At 44.6% G+C, this 20,466-nt stretch overlaps 1 protein-coding gene across 1 annotated transcript in view; it reads right to left on the bottom strand.

The window, feature by feature from the left end:
• The window catches only part of LOC129658833 (protein cordon-bleu-like), a 233,443-nt gene that overhangs the window by 100,420 nt on the left and 112,557 nt on the right, over positions 1-20,466 (bottom strand). The window contains exons 3-6 of the mRNA XM_055589643.1: positions 16,223-16,433; positions 13,343-13,571; positions 11,742-11,786; positions 6,480-6,577 (exon numbers count right to left, since the gene is read on the bottom strand). Coding sequence (XP_055445618.1) covers positions 6,480-6,577; positions 11,742-11,786; positions 13,343-13,571; positions 16,223-16,433 — 583 coding nt within the window. The remainder of the gene's footprint in view (positions 1-6,479; positions 6,578-11,741; positions 11,787-13,342; positions 13,572-16,222; positions 16,434-20,466) is intronic.

The following is a 20,466-nucleotide window of genomic DNA, read 5'->3' as shown; positions in this document are numbered from 1 at the left end:
AGAGTCCTCTCCAACACCACAGTTCAAAGGCATCAATTCTTTGGCGCTCAGCTTTCTTCACAGTCCAACTCTCACATCCATACATGACCACAGGAAAAACCATAGCCTTGACTAGACGGACCTTTGTTGGCAAAGTAATGTCTCTGCTTTTCAATATGCTATCTAGGTTGGTCATAACTTTCCTTCCAAGGAGTAAGCGTCTTTTAATTTCATGGCTGCAGTCACCATCTGCAGTGATTTTGGAGCCCCCCAAAATAAAGTCTGCCACTGTTTCCACTGTTTCCCCTTCTATTTCCCATGAAGTGATGGGACCAGATGCCATGATCTTAGTTTTCTGAATGTTGAGCTTTAAGCCAACTTTTTCACTCTCCTCTTTGACCTTCATCATAGGATTGCAAAGAATTGGACAAAACTGAAGTGAGTCGGCATGCATGCACACGCTATGGGATTAACCAGAAGGACTTCAAAGAATTGAAGGACACTGTTAAAACAGTAAAGTTTTCCATCCTCTAATAATTATTTGGTACTTATTATGTATTTTATATATTATATATATTATATAGCATTAAAAGTAAATACTAATATTTATTGGTATTATATTTAGTAAAATATTTCCTCAGGATTTGAATCAATAAAAATGGAAAGAGTCACAGGATTAATCTGAAGCTATTCTGGCTTTATCTATAAGTTATGCTCATTAATGGATATAAGAAATAAACTTAAAAATTACCTTTCATCTTATTAAAAGGTATCTTTTCAAGAAAGATTTACTTTTCATGCTTAACAATTATGTATCAGCAATTATATTTATATTGTTTTTATGTATTTGTAAATGTAATAAGAACTCAGTATAGAATATTTTCCTACTCACAGTTTTATGATCACTTAAAATTTAAAAATCTAATTTAAATAGACATTTTATATCACATTACACTTCAAGTCTTTAGAAAATACTTTTAAGAATAAAATATATATTGGATAGAATATAGTTTTACATGGGGACTGGCAGGGAAGTATTAAATCAAGAAAAAGAATAATAATGCAAAATGTTTTCTTGTTATAGAAGAATTTGTCTATGTGATTGTATCAAACTTTATTAGACACATTTAAAATGTCAATATTAATAGGATGCTATGAATTTTTTTCTCTTTCAAGCATTTAAAATTATGAAGAAGCTTTCTACATGCCAGTTTTGAAATGTGAGGTCACCAATGGTTTTTTAAAAATTCCTTCAGTGTATACTTGCAGAATTTAGGAAATAGGGCTCTGTGGCTCCAGAACCATCAGCTGCTCCTAAGAATGAGAGGAAGTGGTTCCAGACGGTGCGACTCAGTTATTTCAACAGAGGATCCATCCCACCACGCTGTGTGGGGCGGGAGAAATGGAAACTAACACATGTGGAGACTAACACGCTCCTCATTTTCTGAATGTACCAATGGGCAACTAGAAAAGCAGCTATGTGAAGCTTTATGCATCTTTCTAGATTAAAAAAGCCCAAGAAGCAAAAACCAACTAGGCCACTTTCTAATTTTGCCTCCCGGAAGGCAGTGCGAAGCTGCCAGAAGCCCCCTGGGTGTGAGTGCTCACATCTGAAGCCCTCCCCAGTGTGGGCACAGAGGCGTCCTCCCAGCTGCCCAGCCCAGGCTGCCCGACCTGCTCGCCTGGAACATAAGCAGGCCCCAGGTCAGCTCCAGGTGCGAGCAGGAGCACGCGCCACAGCCACTCTTAGCAGCTATTCAAGCCAAACACGCCAGCCTGGCCGTTCCCCGAGGCAGCAACATCTGCATAAACAACTCTAATCCAAGGCCATGACCCTCAGCTAAGAACCTGAAAGTTCTAAAATAGCTCCTGATCAGTGCTCACAGATCTGAAAACAACAGTTTTGAAATTCAGGACTCTTGAGTATAGATTTTTTTTTTTGTCTTTTCCCCCAAAACAGCTCTTTTGCTTAGAAAATTATGCAACATGAAACAGCAACGGATCTGAGATGATGATACTGTTCAGTTGCTAAGTTGTGTCCCACTCTTTGAGACCCCACGGACTGCAGCATGCCAGGCTTCCCTGTCCTTCACTATCTCTCGGAGTTTGCTCAAACTCATGTCCATTGAGAGTCCGTGACGCCATCCAACCACCTCATCCTCTGGCAACCCCTTCTTTTGCCTTTCATCTTTCCCAGTATCAGGATCTTTTCCAGTGAGTCGGCTCTTTGCATCAGGTGGCCAAAGGATTGGAGCTTCAGCAGAAGTCCTTTCAATGAATATTCGAGGCAATTAAGTAGGTTTTGAGAATTTCTATGTTTTAAATTCAGTTTACCACTGCAGTGCTCATTGGGTATACACGGAACTCACCAAATATCTCATTCTCTACCCATAAAAGGCGAACAATAAACATGTAACTTCATTATGTAAAAGAGTTTCCCTTGATCTGGATGGTCGGGACCTCCAGCCAGAGAATCACCAGGGAGCACTGGAAAATACAGCTTCCGGGCCCCACCTACCCTCCCAAATGAGGATCTCTGGGGGCATGACCCAAGAATCCAGTTGTTACACTAGATCTTAAGGTGATTCTGAACTGAACTGAAGGTGATTCTAAGGTATCTTTCAGAACCACTGGGTTAGGAGAATAAATAATGCAAAAATGATACAAAAAATTATCACATCAAAACATTAAAATATCAAAGTTTTAAAGCAAGGAAAGATATATGCCCTCATTGAACTTAGCCAAAATGATATCCTTTTAAATACATTCTCTATAAGAGGTTTTATACACACAGATGCATATTGTTTTCCTTTAAGCAGATAAGGGAAGACTCACTTTAGCTTTAAATGTCACCATTCTTCCTATTCTGTTCTCAGACATTAGTAGACTATCTGGCGTCACAGGATTTTAGAAACCATTTAAAAATGATTTACTCAAAACCTTCCTGTTCTTAATGTAGAAAAATTGAGACTCTGGCTTGTCAGACATGTGCAACGTGTGGGCGATGAGAGCTAGGCTCTGGAAAGATAGGTGAGTCTGAACTTGGGCAGCTTTTAACACCAGGATTCACTGAAAGTGTGTAGCTCAGGTTCCTTTACCTGTAAAATGGGGTTGATAACTACCTCTCTCACCAGGTTTATAGCAGATTAAAGGAAGCTACTTTTAGCATAGCAACTCAAACAATAGAAACAGAGAGAAACAAGGAAGGAAGAAGCTAATGCCCAAAACAACAAATAACCTAGTAAGGTTACAATTGAAGAAGAGAAGTTGAGCACAAAACAGAATAAAATAAATTAAAAAGATGAAGTGCCTGAGAAAGGAAAACAGTTCTAGTTAGTCCAAGACTGAAGAAACATGGAGTACGACAGAGACAAAACCCCTGGGACCCACAGACCAGACTTCCTTGTTATCTGGGACACTTTTGCAGAGAATCCTGCCAATCCATCAGGGCAAGACTGTCTGGATGTTTTAGGCTCTTATTCTGCTTAAAGGCATTTCTATATTTCTTTTTATTGGCTTTGCTGGCAGTTTCATCTATCAAAAGTAGCAAGACACAGAAGAAGGACTCTAGAGAGAATTGTGAGGACCAAGCAGGACAGCCCTGCCTGCAGTCCCAGCAAACTGACCTCAGAGCGTCAGGAGCCATATGCTCAGCCCCAAAGAACAAAATCTGCAGCAATGTGGATGGATGCAGAGGTTATCACACCAAGTGAAGCCAGACGGAGAAAGACAAATACCATATGATATCACTTTGTGGAATCTAAAATACGATACAAATCAACATATCTATGAAACAGAAACAGATTCACAGACATCCTGTATTCAATATCCTGTGATAAACCACGATGGAAAAGAATATGAAAAAATATATACGTGTGTAGCTGAATCACTTCCTTGTACAGCAGACATTAGCACAACATTGTAAACCAACTATACTTTAAAAAATTAAAAAAAAAGATGTCAGGTATCAGAAACCCAACCTTTATAGAGTGAAGGAAAATTCACATGGGAAACTGAATTTGTAATTTCAAGTAATTCTGGCAGAAAAGGAAAGGATAGGGGAGGCAGGAAGAGGAGGGGGACAGGAGTGGGGTAGGGGGCTCAAAGATCTTAAGTAGAGACACACATGAAGCACAGATTTTCAAAGGACATGTGGGGTAAACACATATAGTCAGTAACGACAGGGAACCACAAAACCACAATCAAAGCATCAGAAGATCAAGAGCAATAAGCTAAGTGAAGTAGCTCAGAAAGAGAAATATTGAAATAAGTCACTCAGTCGTGTCCGACTCTTCATGACCCCATGGACTGTAGCCCACCAGGCTCCTCCTTTCATGGAATTTTCTAGGCAAGAGTACTGGAGTGGGTTGCCATTTCCTTCTCCAAGGGATCTTCCCAACCCAGGGATCGAACTCGGGTCTCCCGCATTGCAGGGAGACGCTTTACGTCTGAGCCACCAGGGAATCGCTATATTGTGCATTAACACATATATATGGAATCTAGAAAAAGGGTACAGATGAACCTATTTGCTGGGCAGGAACCGAGACGCAGACGTGGAGAATGGATGTGTGGACATAGAGTGGAAAGGAGGAGCTGGGACATGGAGAGCATAGCGCTGCCACACACACGCTCCCAGGCTTCTCCGGTGGCTCAGCAGCAGACCCACCGCCAAGCAGAAGTGGGTGCGCTTAGTCACTCAGTCGTGTTCGACTTTTTGCCAAACAGATGTAGGTTCAATTCCTGGGCAGGGGAGATCCCCTAGAGGAGATGGCACCCCACTCCAGTATTCTTGACGGGAAAATCACAAAGATAGAGAAGCCTGGTGGGCTACAGTCCAGGGGCTCACAAGAGTCAGACATGGCTTAGCAACTAAACAACATGCAAGATAGCGAGCTGGCGGGACGCTGCTGTATAGAACAGGGAGCTCGGCTCGGTGCTCTGTGATTACCCACGGAGCTAAGCTAAGTTACAGTGCTCAGCTACGTCACCCATTTAGGAGCACGTGGGAGGGAGGGATATATGTATAAATATAGCTGATTCACTTCTGTTGCACAGCAGAAACTAACACAACGTTGTAAAATCCCAGCCTGCCAATGCAGGAAATGTAAGAGACTTGGGTTCGATCCCTGGGTCCAGAAGATCCCCTGGAGGAGGGCATGGCAACCCATTCCACTATTCTTGCCTGGAGAATCCCATGGACAGAGGAGCCTGGTGGGCTGTGATCCACAGGGTTGCAAAGAGTCGGACGCGACTGAAATGACCTAGCAGGCATGCACGCACGTAAAACAATACACTCCAATGCTTTTTAAAATAAATGACCCAGGATTTGGGAGAAACTCCTGAGTTCTCTCTGGCCACAAGCTTCCACCCAGTCTGCTCACTAAGCTCTCACCGGTGAACCAAAGCTGACCCAGGATCTAACCCTGGGACTCTGAGCAAGTTTCTTTATTTCTTTGTGCCCCAGCATCCCCACTGGGACCTGGGGTAATGGTTATATTGGCCCCACGGGCTCTGGAAGGTCAAGATACATGGAAGAACAGATGCAGAGGTCCACATGATAGGAAGAGAAGGCTCTGGACCAACCTGCGTTCACCCTCCTCACGCCTCCTCTAATGCTCTGCGGATGGTGGATGCTTCCTAACCCAGCTGGTGGGTTAAATGCTAATGTTCCACACAACAGTTCTTTTTCTCATGCCATCTACTAGTGAGAAAATACTTGACACAGCAAAATAAACCTTTTAAACCCAAGATAATAGGGTTACAAGCACTTCCTTTCTTTGTAGCTAGAAGGCATATATGACTTGAGAATTTCCAAGATGATTTTTAAGTGTCTTCATTTTTTGTTCTCTGAATTATGACTTCCCTGGTGGTTCAGATGGTAAAGAATTAGCCTGCAATGTGGGAGATCCAGGTTCGATCCATGGGTCGGGAAGATCCCCTGGAGAAGGGGAACGTGAACGTGAAGTCGCTCAGTCGTGTCCGACTCTTTGCAACCCCATGGACTATAGCCTACCAGGCTCCTCTGTCCATGGGATTTTCCAGGCAATAGTACTGCAGTGGATTGACATTTCCTTCTCCAAGGGATCTTCCCAACCCAGGGATTGAACCCGGGTCTCCCACATCGTAGACAGACACTTTACCATCTGAGCCATCAGGGATCTTTGTGTAAATGTAACCTGTACCACACATTCAGCCATCCATCCATCCAGAGGATGTTTACTTAGCTTCAGTCTCCTGTCAGGACTGCGTAGGTACCAGCAGAGAAGGCTCATGGCTTCGTGTTCTGTCGGTAAATAGAACACCATCACCCAAGACCACTTAGGAGTCAAGTGTAGGGTATGGGCAGGCCTTTCAGGGCACATTGACATGATATGCTCCCTTTTCCCTGAAGAGATTAATATGCTTACATATATTAAGAAAATTTCCAAGACAGGCAGAGGACAAACATCTCAAAAAACTCTGTACAGAACACAGAATCATATGTGTAAGTAATCAATTACCTTACTACTGCTTCTTTTATTAACTTTGAAAAATCCCAGAAATTTTTTCTTCTCTTTGTCTGTCTCATCATTGCTGAGTGAAGATTTTCTAAAGGTTTCTGAAAAAAATAGAAGTACTAAGTTATTTTCTGCATATGAAACAAGAGATTAAACACTTTAAAAATCTCAACAAATGCTTCTTTGTTTTACTCTACTCTTAGACTTTTATTTCATTCTTGTAAGAGAATAAAACCATTAACTATTTCTTTCAAAGCATTTTGAGCCACCTCAAAACCTCCAGCTGGGTTTAAGAAATTACTAAATGTTTTTACAATCTTTGGTATTAAAAAAAACAAAAACAAAAACAAAGAAACCCAACGTTCTAGGGCAGTACTGTGCAACAGAAAAATAAAGGGATGATATAGGTAATTTTAGATTCTCTAGTAGATGCATCAAAAAAGAACCAGATGAAATTAATTTCTATATGTTTTAGTTAACCCAATAGATCTAAAATATTATCATTCCATCACATAACCCATATAAAAGTATTAATGAGTTGTCATATTCATTTTGGTATGAAGCCTTCAAAATGCAGTGTGCGTGGCACAGCGTGTCTTGACTTGGACCGGCCACAAGTCACGTGCCTGCTGACCACACCTGGCTGTGACCATCAGACTGGACAGCACAGCTCTCGTGACGGAGATATCTGTGCAAAACACCTGCTTTATGAATTATGAGGGTGGTGGCCAAAGATGAAGCTAAATGAACTACATCAACAGCTCCCCTGCTTGGAGGGCCCACTGGTTTCCAGAACTTGGAGGGACCATGCTGGCTTACCCGGGGACGTCTGAGACAGACACATCGGCCCCCGTATGACCCACGTCCCTGGATTTTCCTTCCTGTACATCAACCAGGATGTTTTCCATTTTCATTTCAGGCTCTAGGGGCCCATTTTTCTTCTATTGTGTTCTTTTATTCTTGACTTCTAAATGCTCCATCTTCTCCTTTTCCTGGAGTTTTCTTCATTGGGATTTGTCAAGCTAGAATGGGGATGCTCAGGTTCTAGGTGAGGACACCAGAGCCCAGGCAGGGAGCTGAGGATGGAGGCACGAGCTGTGGTCTCCAGGATGGGGCGGGACCACCTGCAGCAGCGTCCCTGGGGCCTCAGGCCACAGGACACACCTACATGGGAGACTCTGGAGTGGGGCCCAGCACCCTGCACTTAAAAAGCACCCTCACCCTGGGTGCACAAGCTGTGGGGACCGCACTTGACAGCTACGGGAGCAGCAGGTAAGGGCGCTGCGGTGTGGGCATGCTCTGGCCTCAGTATACTTATCTGCAGATTGAGCCTGGCACACTCAGTGCCACTACGGCCTCTATGACCATTATCCACTGATCTTTTGACACTTCGAAGGCCACTCCAGCCCTTGTCATCAACTCATCTGTTCTTCTCTTCCAAGACACAGATACGGCCAGAGGAGAAGACATTTAGATGATGCAGGAGAACGGAAAAATCAATTACTCCACACCACTGCCAAGTGCCGAGGGACAGGCCACCAGTCCACTGGTGGCGTGGGGACCGGACTTCACAAACTCTGTCACCAAAATACCAACCCGAACCAGGTAGACATCAATGAACTGCTCATCTGCTAACCTAGAATTCCATATTCCAACTAGAGAAGGCCGACATGGAGGTCAGTGCCCCTGTAACATGCATTAACACAATACCGTCTTCACAATGAAGCAAAAACCAAGCCCCTGGGTCCCTTCAATCTGTCAGTAGCAAAGGCTCCCATTTTAATCACAAGGGTCAGGTCTTTCAGCTGCATGCAGGTGGCTCCAGCCCGGCCCATCAGCAGCCTCACACCACACGATAACCAAACCAGCAAGGAGACTGGCTTCAGCGGTGAGGCATGCATTGCCCCAATATGCATGTGCATGGTTAATTGCATCAAACCCTTTGTTAGGCACAGAGCCTATACTAAAATATTCTGTACTACAGAGTAAAACTGTATGTGAACAAACAACAGTATGCACCAGAATGTGTGTGTTTTATTTTTTAATTGAAGGATACTTGCTTTACAGAATTGTAAATTGCTCTACAGAATTGACAGAAACCAACTAGTTTCTATCAAAGATCAACATGAATCAGTCAAAGGTTTACCCACGTCCCCTCCCACGTGAACTTCCCTCCCACCTCCCTCCCAAGCCCACCCATCTGGGTTGTTTCTAGAACTGACTGCTCTGTGACCGGATGTGCAAAGTGCAGGATATGACACCGCCTGAGAGTTGAGGGAGCAAGAAGACATCACAGGCACATGGGCTGTTACGCCAACCTCACCACCATAGACCGGGTCAAAATCGAGCCTCTCATTTCTCCTCCTGGACAGGGCAGCGGCGGGTCTCCAGCGTCAGGACGGAGGCTCTGGCTGCTTTAGCACAGCGCTGCCCCTCAGGGCCCAAGAGACTGCAGCCCCCAGCTGTCCAGCTCTGAGCTGAGGCCCAGGCAGACTGTCTAATCTGTGCCTCTGGACCGATGGAGCCTCCGGTGGGGTGTGCGACTGGCAGGCACTGGGGGAAGGATGATATGGAGAACAGAGCGGGAGCACCTGGCTCCCCTGACAGTGTTCCCATCAGCCAAAGCTCCACGTGATACCCAGTCAGGCCTGGAGAAAATACCCATTTACAAGCCTGAATCCATCGCTCTAAATGTATAACAATTTGAATGTGGAATTTATTTTATTTTGATGTATTCTCATTTACTAAGACTTAAATATGAATACAAGTGGGGGGAGGACATACTTCATCCTCAAAGCACATAATGTTTGGAAACATCAGAATGACTTAGAAGGTGATACAGGTGAGCTGAGGGATGCAAAGGGATGGAGCATGCAGCAGGGACCCCTGAGGACTGGCTCATCTGAAACATCCACTCTTCCAGATGTGGAAACAGAACAGCCATCAGCAAGGGGAACCAGGTCTGCGCTGCATGAAAACGACACGTTTGTAAGCGCCCATCCTCATCACAGGACCGCTGGGTACAGGGTCAAAAAAGAACGGTTGTAATAGCTCTGATCCAGCTTTTCCACGCTTGCAGCTAGATGGTATACCAACATCAAATCACTCAGAACTGATAAAGCCTTCATATATATGAGCTTTCTGTTTAAAACAACTATCTATTCATGGTGCTGCTTTTATTTTTAATTGGACTATAGTTGATTTACAATATTGTGTTAGTTTCAAGTGTAAAGCAAAGTGATTCAGTTATACATATACATATGTATCTATAGGGACTTCCCTGGTGGCTCAGATGGTAAAGTGTCTGTCTACAATGTGGGAGACCTGGGTTCAATCCCTGGGTCAGGAAGATCCCCTGGAGAAGGAAATGGCAATGCACTCCAGTACTATTGCCTGGAAAATCCCATGGACAGAGGAGCCTGGTAGGCTATAGTCCATGGGGTTGCAAAGAGTCAGACACGACTAAGTGACTTCAGAGAGAAACATGTATATATACACACTCTTTTCAGATTGTTTTCCATTATAGGTTATTATAAATATTGAGTATACTTCCCTGTGCTATCCAGTATGTCCTTGCTGTTATTTTATATACAGCAGTGTGTATATGTTAACCCTAAACTCCTAATTTATCCCTCCCCCACTTTCCTCTTTGGTAACTGTAAGTTTATTTTCTATGTTTGTGAGGCTATTTATGCTTTGTAAATAAGTTCATTTCTATCATTTTTTTTTAGGTTTCACATATAAGCAACATCATATGATATTTATCTTTGTCTGCCTTACTTCAGTTAGTAAGATAATCTCCAAGTCCATCTATGTTGCTGCAAACGGCATTATTTCATTCTTGTTATGGCTGAGTAACATTCCATTGTTACCATATCTTCTTTATCCATTCAAAGGCTAATGAACCTTTGGGTTGTTTCCACGTCTTGGCTACTGTGAATAGTGCTCCTATGAACACGGGGATGCAAGCATCTTTTTGAATTAAGAGTTTTGTCTTTTCCAGATACAGGTCCAGGAGTGGGACTGTAGGATCATATGGCGATGTTTTTAGTTCTTCAAGGAACCTACAGACTGTTCTCCATAGTGATCGCACCAATTTATTGGGTTGGCCAAAAAGTTCATTTCCATTTTTCCATAAGATGTTATAGAAAAAAACCCAAACGACTTTTTGGCCAATCCAATACATTCCGTCCAACAGTGCATGAGGGCAGGAGGGCTCCTTTCTCTCCACATCTTCTCCAGCATTTATTATTTACTTACTTATTATTTGTAGACTTTTAAACTATGGCCATTCTGATCAGTTTTGATTTGCATTTCTCTAATAATTACTGATGTGGAGCATCTTGTCACGTGCCCTTTGGCCATCCACATGTCTTCTTTGGAGAGACGTCTATGGTGTTTCTTAAGAGAGAGCCCCTCTATTTGTAGCAATAATCTGCGGCGTATGATGGAGGAGGTAACATGAGGAATACGAGGGCTGGCTGAGGCCACAGCACTGTCACTCACAACACTTGGACTGTGGCTCCAGACCAAAGCCACGGGACTTTTTGCATTATATTTTTTTTTATAGAAGTGAAGTCTATTGTTAAACACTTTAACAAACGTGGACAGAAATTTCTGTAAAATATGAACACTCATAATTTTAATGAGCCTCTTAGAGTATGTGTGTGTATAGTCCAAAAGGTTTATATAAATCTCAATACATGTGTGTGCATACATGTCTATGTACATATGTTCATGCATATGTATATATGTATTATTAAGTATAATACATATCTATTTATAATAAATACAATACATAAAGTATATACAATTTATAAGAAATGAATGCAAAATCTGGACTAATCACGTCCATATTTGTCTATGACAGAAAAGGTCAGATTTCACAATCCACACTGCCCCAGTTTCTGCAGCGGGCAGGATGGACCCTGAAGGTAGGCAAGAACAGGTAAGAAGGGTACAGTGCCTCTTGTGCATGGACTGCTTCTGCTCTGCACTCAAATTCTGTGTTCATAAAGGGCCCGTTTTCTACAATGACATCCTTCTTTTCTCACCAATCAGAACCAAACAGCAAATCCTCACGCAGGGGACATTGCTCTCTTAGCCAACCAGGGAGTCAAGAAACCAAGTCACAGCCCCAGTTCAGTCTGGTCAGATGCCCCCAGAGTGCCACCCTGCCTCCCCTCAAGTCACTCCATGCATCTCTGTCCTAGCCCAGAGCCATGCAAGGTGCAGCCTGGCAGGGCAGCACTGGGCTGACGGTACCTCGACAGCTCAGGGAAGGCTCCGATTTCGTTTTGGTCAGAAGAACTGGAAAAGGCAGGCAACAGAGAGTGAAGGCAGGCTTCTCAACCCACAGCAGCACTTGACAAGGCCTGCAGCTATCCGTGCCCCAAAGGAAAAGGCCAAGTGCAAAGCAGGCCTTTTCAGGCAGGCCTACATCACTGACCTTGATCCCCTAGAATCCTGCCACTGTCTGGCTGTTAAACACCATCCTGGAAGCAGGTGGCAGCAAAGCCTCTGTTTTCTCCAGTTGCCACCACTAGGATTTCCAGGGCAGAGCAGACCTTGCCTGGGACACATCTCCTGCCTGCGGCCTTCACCCTTCCCCAGGCAGCTGCTGGCTGGGAGGTGGTGAAACCCCAGAGGAGCAAAGGAAAGGGCTCCTCATGGAGAGGAATGTTCTCTTCTCTACTCAGATGCCTGACTGCCAGGAGGATGGGAGGGAAGCATATGGCAGGGATGCTAATCAAATATTTCACAGCCCACAGGGCACACTATGGTCCAGACGGGAGGGATGTTGGCCCCAGGAGCAGCACACCCCCTAAGCCAGGTGATGCTCCTTTATTTTCTGGGAAGGCTGCCAGGGTCATCGGGCGAGGGCCCCTGGGAGGGTGCCCAAGGCAGAGAAGAGGGGGATTTGGGGCCGGGTAGCTATTTCTCCTGGTAGAGCCGTGTGTCCTGTCCTGCGTGGGTATTGGAAGAGGGAGCTTGGGACTTGGGGGAGTTTCCCTTCTTGCTGCCTCACACACGTTCCCAGAAGACCACAGTCTCATTGGGCCCACTCCTTAATGCAGAGATTGGTTTTATATGCTTTTCCCAGGTATTATGTTCTACATCTCCCAAGATAGGCTTCCTTGGTGGCTCAGATGGTAAAGAACCGGCCTGCAATATAGGAGATCTGAGTTTGATCCCTGGGTTGGGAGGATCCACTAGAGAAGGGAACAGCTACCCACTCCAATATTTTTGCCTAGAGAATTCCATGGACAGAGGAGCCTGAAGGGCTACAGTCCATGGGGTTGCAGAGTCGGACATGCCTGAAGTGACTGAGTAAGTGAGTGAGAAGGAAGTTTGCGACTGGTCTCGACCACGAGCAATGTTTGAGACCTGGGAGTACTTAATGACAACTGAAAAGGAAATCCAGGAGAAGGTGGTTTACCTACTGTGGTTTCTGAGAAGTTCTTTCAGAGCAAAATCCCTAGTGTTCTCATTTTTCCCCTTTACATATTTCATGGAAGCTCACAGGAGACAAGGGGTAATGGGTATGCTCACTACTGGAGGAAATGGAGAAGGAAGAATACTGGAGAAGCTACTCCAGAAGCCACTCCTGGAGAATCCCATGGACAGAGGAGCCTTCTGAGCCACAGGCCATAGGGTCGCAAAGAGTCGGACACGACCGAAGCGACTGAGCATGCTCTACTGGGGGGAAGAGGTCTAATTACAATCTGTGTATTTTACTTCCCACCCACTGCCGCTCTGGTTTGGACACAATTGGAGATGTCTGCAAATGTGCATCCCCATCGCTCTGCGTGAGGGCACACAGGCAGAGTCAGTGGCACCGCATCAAAGACCCAAGGTGGCCTCACCTCTCTTGTTGTCCCAGGCATACAACTCCTTTATCCCCAGCTCGTTCAGGGACTTGGAAAGCTCCAGCTCCTCACCAGCCACATTGTCCCTGAGGAGCACCACGTGCTCTGGGCTGACCTCACACTTGGCGCAGATGACCGGGAGGATGCTCTGCAGGGGCACCTCGGGGCTCACGCGCACCACCGCCTTCTGCGTGCGCAGGTAATTCACCACTAGGCGCACCGTTTTCTGGAAAACACAGCAGGCAGAATTCCATAAGCACATCTTCCCACAGCCCTGTTTACACTACAATGGAGCAGGGCAATATGTCCTTTGGACCAAGTTCTTCCAAAAGTCACTGGTTGTGGGGGGAAACAGCAGATTGAATAGGGAACAGTAAATGTCTAGAACAATAAATTGACCTTCCCATCTCTTTTGCTAATGAACGAACTGTGAATGAAAGGGGGAAATGGTCAGCAGCGAGGACCCCAATTTGGAATCTAACACATACGTTGTCTTTCAAGGATTCTACACATACGTTGTCTTTCAAGGATTCTAAACAGACCTGAGCACAAGGCACTAATATATTCTCTAGAGGGAAATACTTTGGATCTATGGTGAACAATCCAAGATAAGGAAAGAAACATCACAAAACATCAAATTTTTGTTAAAGAAGCTAAAATGCCCAGATAAATATATTCATATCTAGTATCATGTTGATACATGAGTTAATATTCATATATAGAGAGTACACACATACATTTAAGCTAGACAAATATATAGGCTCAGATGGTAAAGAATCTGCCTACAGTGCAGGAGACCTGGGTTTGACCCCTGGGTTGGGAAGATCCTCTGGAGAAAGGAATACCTACCCACTCTAGTATTCTTGCCTGGAGAATTCCATGGACAGAGAAACCTGGAGTGTTACGGTCTATGGGGTTGCAATATCAAGTTTTCATTTAAGAAGCTAAAATACTCACATAAATATATTCATATATATTATAATGTTAATATATAAATCAATTTTCATAAATATGCACTGTACACATATATTTAAGCTAGAAAAATAGACATATAAATATAATAGGCATATAATAATATTGATAGATATTATAATCAGAAAGAAAAAAAATCAATTTGACTAAAGCTGATAGTAAACGTCTACAGATCGAGTGGCCCATCGAAAGCTGTAGCAGGCTGAGGTTCATGCAGTCAGCTTCTGTTTGGTCTTTACTGGTCACCACATTGTTCTAAGATCCTGAGGAGTACCGACTGAATGACATAGGTCGCACACTCCCTTCCAATCCGAGGCCAGGGTTTAATGAATTTTAGAAGGAAAGATGGAACCATGAATCTTTTCCATGCTTCTCAAATTGAACTCCTGTATAACCCCGGGCTCACTTGCCCCTGGAATTTGCAGCTAGGGTTCAGGAAGGTAAGAAAAGCCACAGAATATAAAAGGAATTTCCTTGGATATTGATTTTAATTGAAGAATTAGGGGAAACTCAGAATATGCGTGTGTGTGCGTGCACGCTCAGTTGTGTCCAACTCTGCAACCCCATGGACTATAGCCCACCAGGCTCCTCTGTCAGTGGAATTTTCCAGGCAAGAATACTGGAGCGGGTTGCCATTTCCTTCTCCGGGGGATCCTCCCCACCCAAGGATTGAGTCTGAGTCTCCTGTGTCTCCTGCATTGGCAGGCAGATTCTTTGCCACTGAGCCACCTAGATATGGCACCAATTAAAAGTTATTAATTATCTAAACCTAGAGGACATCAGAGAAGGCAATGGCACCCCACTCCAGTACTCTTGCCTGGAAAATCCCATGGACGGAGGAGCCTGATAGGCTGGAGTCCATGGGGTCACGAACAGTCGGACACAACTGAGCAACTTCACTTTCACTTTTCACTTTCATGCATTGGAGAAGGAAACGGCAACCCACTCCAGTGTTCTTGCCTGGAGAATCCCAGGGATGGCAGAGCCTGGTGGGCTGCCGTCTATGGGGTCACACAGAGTCGGACACGACTGAAGCGACTTAGCAGCAGCAGCAGCAGAGGACATGACCTGTTAGCCAAAGTATCGTATTTAAAAATAAGGAAATTTAGGAGATAGTTTAATAATCTAAAAGAATGAAATAGCATTGCTTTTCATTGGAGATAAAGGATAAAAGCCTTATTAAAAAGTACTGTAAGCAGATGAAGTTATTTTTAATCAACATGCAAAAGCCTGAAACCTACGCATAAAATATTCTCCAAGGACAAGGAGTAAGTATTTCTAACATCAATTTTTCAAAAGGGAATCCCCTTCTATTTCGTTTCTCAGAGAAGATCTTGGAATCTTCTACATATTCCAATTTCTGCCATGGACACGAAGGCCTCCAGAACTCTACTGGAACTTTTAGGACTAGTCCAGTAGGGTAGTCATTGGCTATTTGTGTTATTTCAATTAAATTTAAGAAATGCAAAGTTCAGTTTTTCGATCACACTAGCTGCATTTCATATGCTCAGCAGCTATGTGTAATCAGGGGCTGTTGGCTTGCAGGGAGCAGAGTTATAGACCATTTCTATCTTTGCAGAAAGCCCCTGACTAAAAGATGGAAAGAAAGCTTTCCATTTTTGCAGAAAGCATTAATGCATGGCTCTGCTCTAGAGTGGGTCCTTTTTCTGACATTTAAAGGAGCAGTGTTACACAATGCGCATTATTCAAAGCTGTGAACTTAGGTCTCCTAAAACTCAGTTTAGGGCCTAACTTTGCCTACCACAAAAGTGGAAACCTCAACCATGGCACGTGTAATTTAGACAGGAGAGACCCCAGGGGCCCCCTCCACTACACCTGCAGTGCCGTGGCTCCCAGGGAACTGCACACATCCTTACATGACATACGGACTCCCGTGCTACTGACCTCAGGCACCTTCGGGGCAGCAGGCTTAACTTTCGCTTCAGGAACTTTTTCTTTCAGAAAAACGGTGTGCACATTCAAGGTCCCAACTAAAGTATTTGGCTTAAAATTCAAAGGCTGTTGGGTTTCTGAAGACCGGATCTCCAGGGCATGGTTGGAAGGATTCAGGTGGTTCTGAAGGCAAAGTTCAACCAGTAGGTCCATCATCGCGTGGCTGGAAGACAGAAACAAACCACGGTCAGGGGGAATGCTTGCACTCTCCTTTCCGCTGGTTGAGAGAGGTCAGGACTAATGCACCAGGGGGTAGAGGAGCAAACTGGTCATCCTTATGAAGAAAGAAAACAGCCGCTGGTTATTTCCTCATTCATGACTCTACAGAGATACCTTAATACATTCAACACTAAGAAACCACAGTACTGAAAACACCATCAAAATAAGAATAGCTGGGAAAATAGTTGCATTTCTAGGCAAGCTCATGAGTATGTTGACCTCAATCCTGTAAGATCAGCACAGATGATATTAACTTCTGGGCACAAGATATAAAATTTTCATTCTTTGCAAATATAGTGTATCTTAAACAGCAAAATTTTAAGTTGAAGACGACAATGACTTTCTTTATAGCTAGAAACTATGCTTTTTAAAGACAAAGAAAATGAAAATTATGTTATTGAAATGTCAAAAACTTTTATGTCTTCTACCACAGATCATTATTTACTAAGGGAGCTAAAAAAGAGTGGATTGTCCCAAAGAATGGGAAATTTCATTTCCATTATTCATATTAAGCTGGCAGAATGCTTTTATATTTCAAGCTGACCTCTCTTTTCCTACACATTTCCTGAGCAGTGGGGCATAATCCCCTGACAAAAGTGTAGGTCTTGTCTTCTGATCTATTTCTTAGCCAGGAATTGGCATAGCAACCATTTCAGGCCATAGTGGAGCTTTCCAGGTGTCTGGCACACAGGGTGTGCAGACTGGGGACTCGCGTACACCCGTGAAGGCACAGGCTGGCCACCATCTGGTCGTCACGCACCGTGAGGGCTATGGCGCTGAACGCTGACACCACAGGCAAAGCTTCAAGGCGCCCCGTTTCCCATTCACTCACCAAAAACATCAATAATGTTCTTGCTGACACGAAACATCTAACAGCCATCTCCATGACAATACTTACTCCCACCTACTATCCAGGAGGTAGTTAGGAGACAGCCCATGTTCTAGCCAGAAGACCCTGGAGTCACACCTAGGAGACTCAGTGCCCCTGGCTCCCAGGACTCTGAAAGGGCATTTGGTGGGGCCAGGGCAGCACTGAGCCTCACAAGGGCCATGAAGGTGGGCATGCGGGCTAATGATGCTGTCAGCTGGGATTCCCTCAGCCTCGGAAAAAAAAATCATCATTTTCTCATAAGCTTAATACATCAAAACAGGAAGCGACATCACCAAAGACTTCAAGGCACTGAAGTCCACGTAAAAGAGACTTCCATGGAAAAGTCAGCATAGAAAAGAGAGCTCTAAGGGTGCTATAATAATGACCTATTATTGTTGCCATATTCTCTGCAGATGGCACTGCTCCCTCTCATTCTCGTCATCCTGGCGGCTGGGGACCACTCTCCCTTGGCTTCCATGAGGGACGTGGAGGCGGGGTTGGCACCCTGGTCCCATAAGATGACTCTTACTTCACCTCTCTAAACTATACCCACAGTCGGCTGTGATGCTGTGCTTAGTTGCTCAGTCGAGTCCGACTCTTTGCAACCCATGGCCTGTAGCCTGCCAGGCTTCTATGTCCATGGAATTCTTCAGGCAAGAATACTGGATTAGGTAGCCTTTCCCTTCTTCAGGGCATCTTCCTGACCCAGGGATGTTTGAACCCAGGTCTCCAGCATTTCAGGCTGATTCTTTACCATCCGAGTCACCAGGAAAGCCCACATTCATGGTCTACTGCCACCAAATAAACCAATATGGGTAAATTCTCAAACAAAAAGTTGAATTAATCTTAGATGATAAACCACAAAGAATACCAAAGTGACTAATGTAACCTTCTGTTCTTCGAATCCACTAATTGGTAACATGTTTGAAAGGTTGAATTTGACCTGAAAGGGTGCAGACCCTCTCTGGGGCTTTTCCATCACAGAATGAACTCTTCTAGTAATAGCAGAATCTGGGACGTATCCTGGCATGCGCTAGCAGGAGAGTGGTGTAGTATTCGGTTCTGTCTGGATAAAGAATTGGGTGCCCCCATCTCTACCAGTGGACTGGCTCCCCTCTACTGATCCTGGTCCTGATCAGTGGGTCAGGACCCACCCAGCTGCTCTTGCTCTTCTGTCATCCTTGATGACGAAGCTGCAGGGGTGTTGTGAACACTTTAGGGTGGAAGCAATTCTCAACAAAACACCTGTGGGGGAGGGGAGGGGAGGGATTTCCAAGCAGAAAATTTTATGTGCTGGAGACCTGTTTCCTCAAATTTATCATTCAATTTGGTGAAGGGAGAAGCAAAAAAAAAAAAAAAAAAGAAAGACCATAATAATAAGATTCAGCACCGTCACACCCTGTCCATGGCATGTGCTGAAATTGGGAGCACAGGGCCCATTACTGACTCAACTGGACCAGCCAAGGGTCACAGCATTGCTTCCGAGGGCTGGGACCCAGGCCAGGCCAGAGGGTTTTTGCAGGAAAGTGGGGAGGTTTGGGGCGCGAGAGGCGCTCAGACGTGGGAGAGTCCTCTGGCCTGCAGGCCTCTTCCTGTGGCTCTCGGACAGACATGGCAGCCTAATGCAGACTGATCTGGGTTGCATTTAAGGAGCTGGATACACAGTATAGGGGTGAACACGAGGACACGGGTCCAAAGCATCAGTTCATCTCACGTTTCCTGGAGGGCCTCCCACTCAGGTGATTCCTCCCCAGGCTCATGTAAAGCGTGATCTGAGTTACCACTTTCTACCCCACACTTTTCTGGACAGTGTCCTCAGAAAACGGGGTGGCTGTTGTGCACTGTGAAAGTGGCTGTCAACTGGCATTTAAAGTCCCCAAGCTCCAAACGGCTAGCCAGGACTTTCAGGGCCTCTGGTGCTCCTGGAGAAAGACTCCAGGAAGGAAGAGGGCACCGCAGCACCCGGCAACTAGGGGTGCATTCTGGTTGGGTTCCAATCATGAAAACTTGTGTTTTTCTTAACTGCAACCTCAATGTCACTAACCTCTCTCTTGGAGGTCACGTGACGTGAGAATCTAAAGCTTCCTGAGTCCAGGTCATATGGGGGCAGGTTGCTTTCTGTTTCTCACTCAGTAGTTGACTCAACCAGCCCACTGGGGAACCTGGGACACAGCCCAGAAATCTTTAAAGTTCCCTGTCAGTGTTTGTTTTTTAAAGGGCATGTGATTTGGGGGAGAATGGATACATGTATATGTATGACTGAGTTCCTTTACTGTCCACCTGAAACTATCACCACATTGTTAATTGGCTATACTTCTTTAAAAAAATACTTGTGAAGTTTGCATGCTACCTTTAACGCAGAACTATTGCTTCCTACGTGTAAGTTAAATTTATGCTCTGATGCACCAGCTTTCTCTTGACCTGCCCAGCACTGGAGTGGAACTGTGTGCTCCCACTGGCACATGTAATCCTGTAAGTGGCACGTGGAGCCACAGGATGGCCAGGCCAGGAGACTCCTGGAACCTGGCTGGCCCTTGAGTCCAGGTCCACTCATCTTCCCTTCTCAATCCAGGTTCCAGCAACACTAAACTTTCCCCTTCTTACACAAACGAGTCCTTTTGCAAATGCTATTTATTTCCTTCTGTTTGCTGGGATGTCCTCTTTCCAGTGTCTCATGAAAGCTAAGAGTTCAATAATGAATAAATGATCATTTTCATTTTTTCAGTCTGTTTGGATCCCATTCTGTTCCGTCTCCCACAAAAGGAGACTATCTCCTAGGACGATTGATTTAGCACCAAATCCAAAACAGTAACAGCATCTTCTATGAAAGAGTAAATCATGCGTTCAGTAAAGAGTACCCCCACCTTTTCACAGGGTAAGCAAGGAGTTGAGAGTTTATGATCAGCCCCTTAACCAGGCTATTTCCTTGTACGAAAGATTCTCATAAAGAAACTTAGTAGTAATTGGAAATTCTTGATGACATTCTGCATCAACAGAATGATTGTGCTTTTTTTTAACTTCTCTTAGATTTAGCTCAGACAAGCAATGACTTAATAAGGCAGAAACATTTGGGAGGTAGTCACTAGAAATGGTAATGAATAGGACC

This window comes from Bubalus kerabau, chromosome 8 (assembly GCF_029407905.1).
Source record: "Bubalus kerabau isolate K-KA32 ecotype Philippines breed swamp buffalo chromosome 8, PCC_UOA_SB_1v2, whole genome shotgun sequence".
NCBI lineage: Eukaryota > Metazoa > Chordata > Mammalia > Artiodactyla > Bovidae > Bubalus > Bubalus kerabau.
This window is presented reverse-complemented; position numbering and strand designations above follow the sequence as displayed.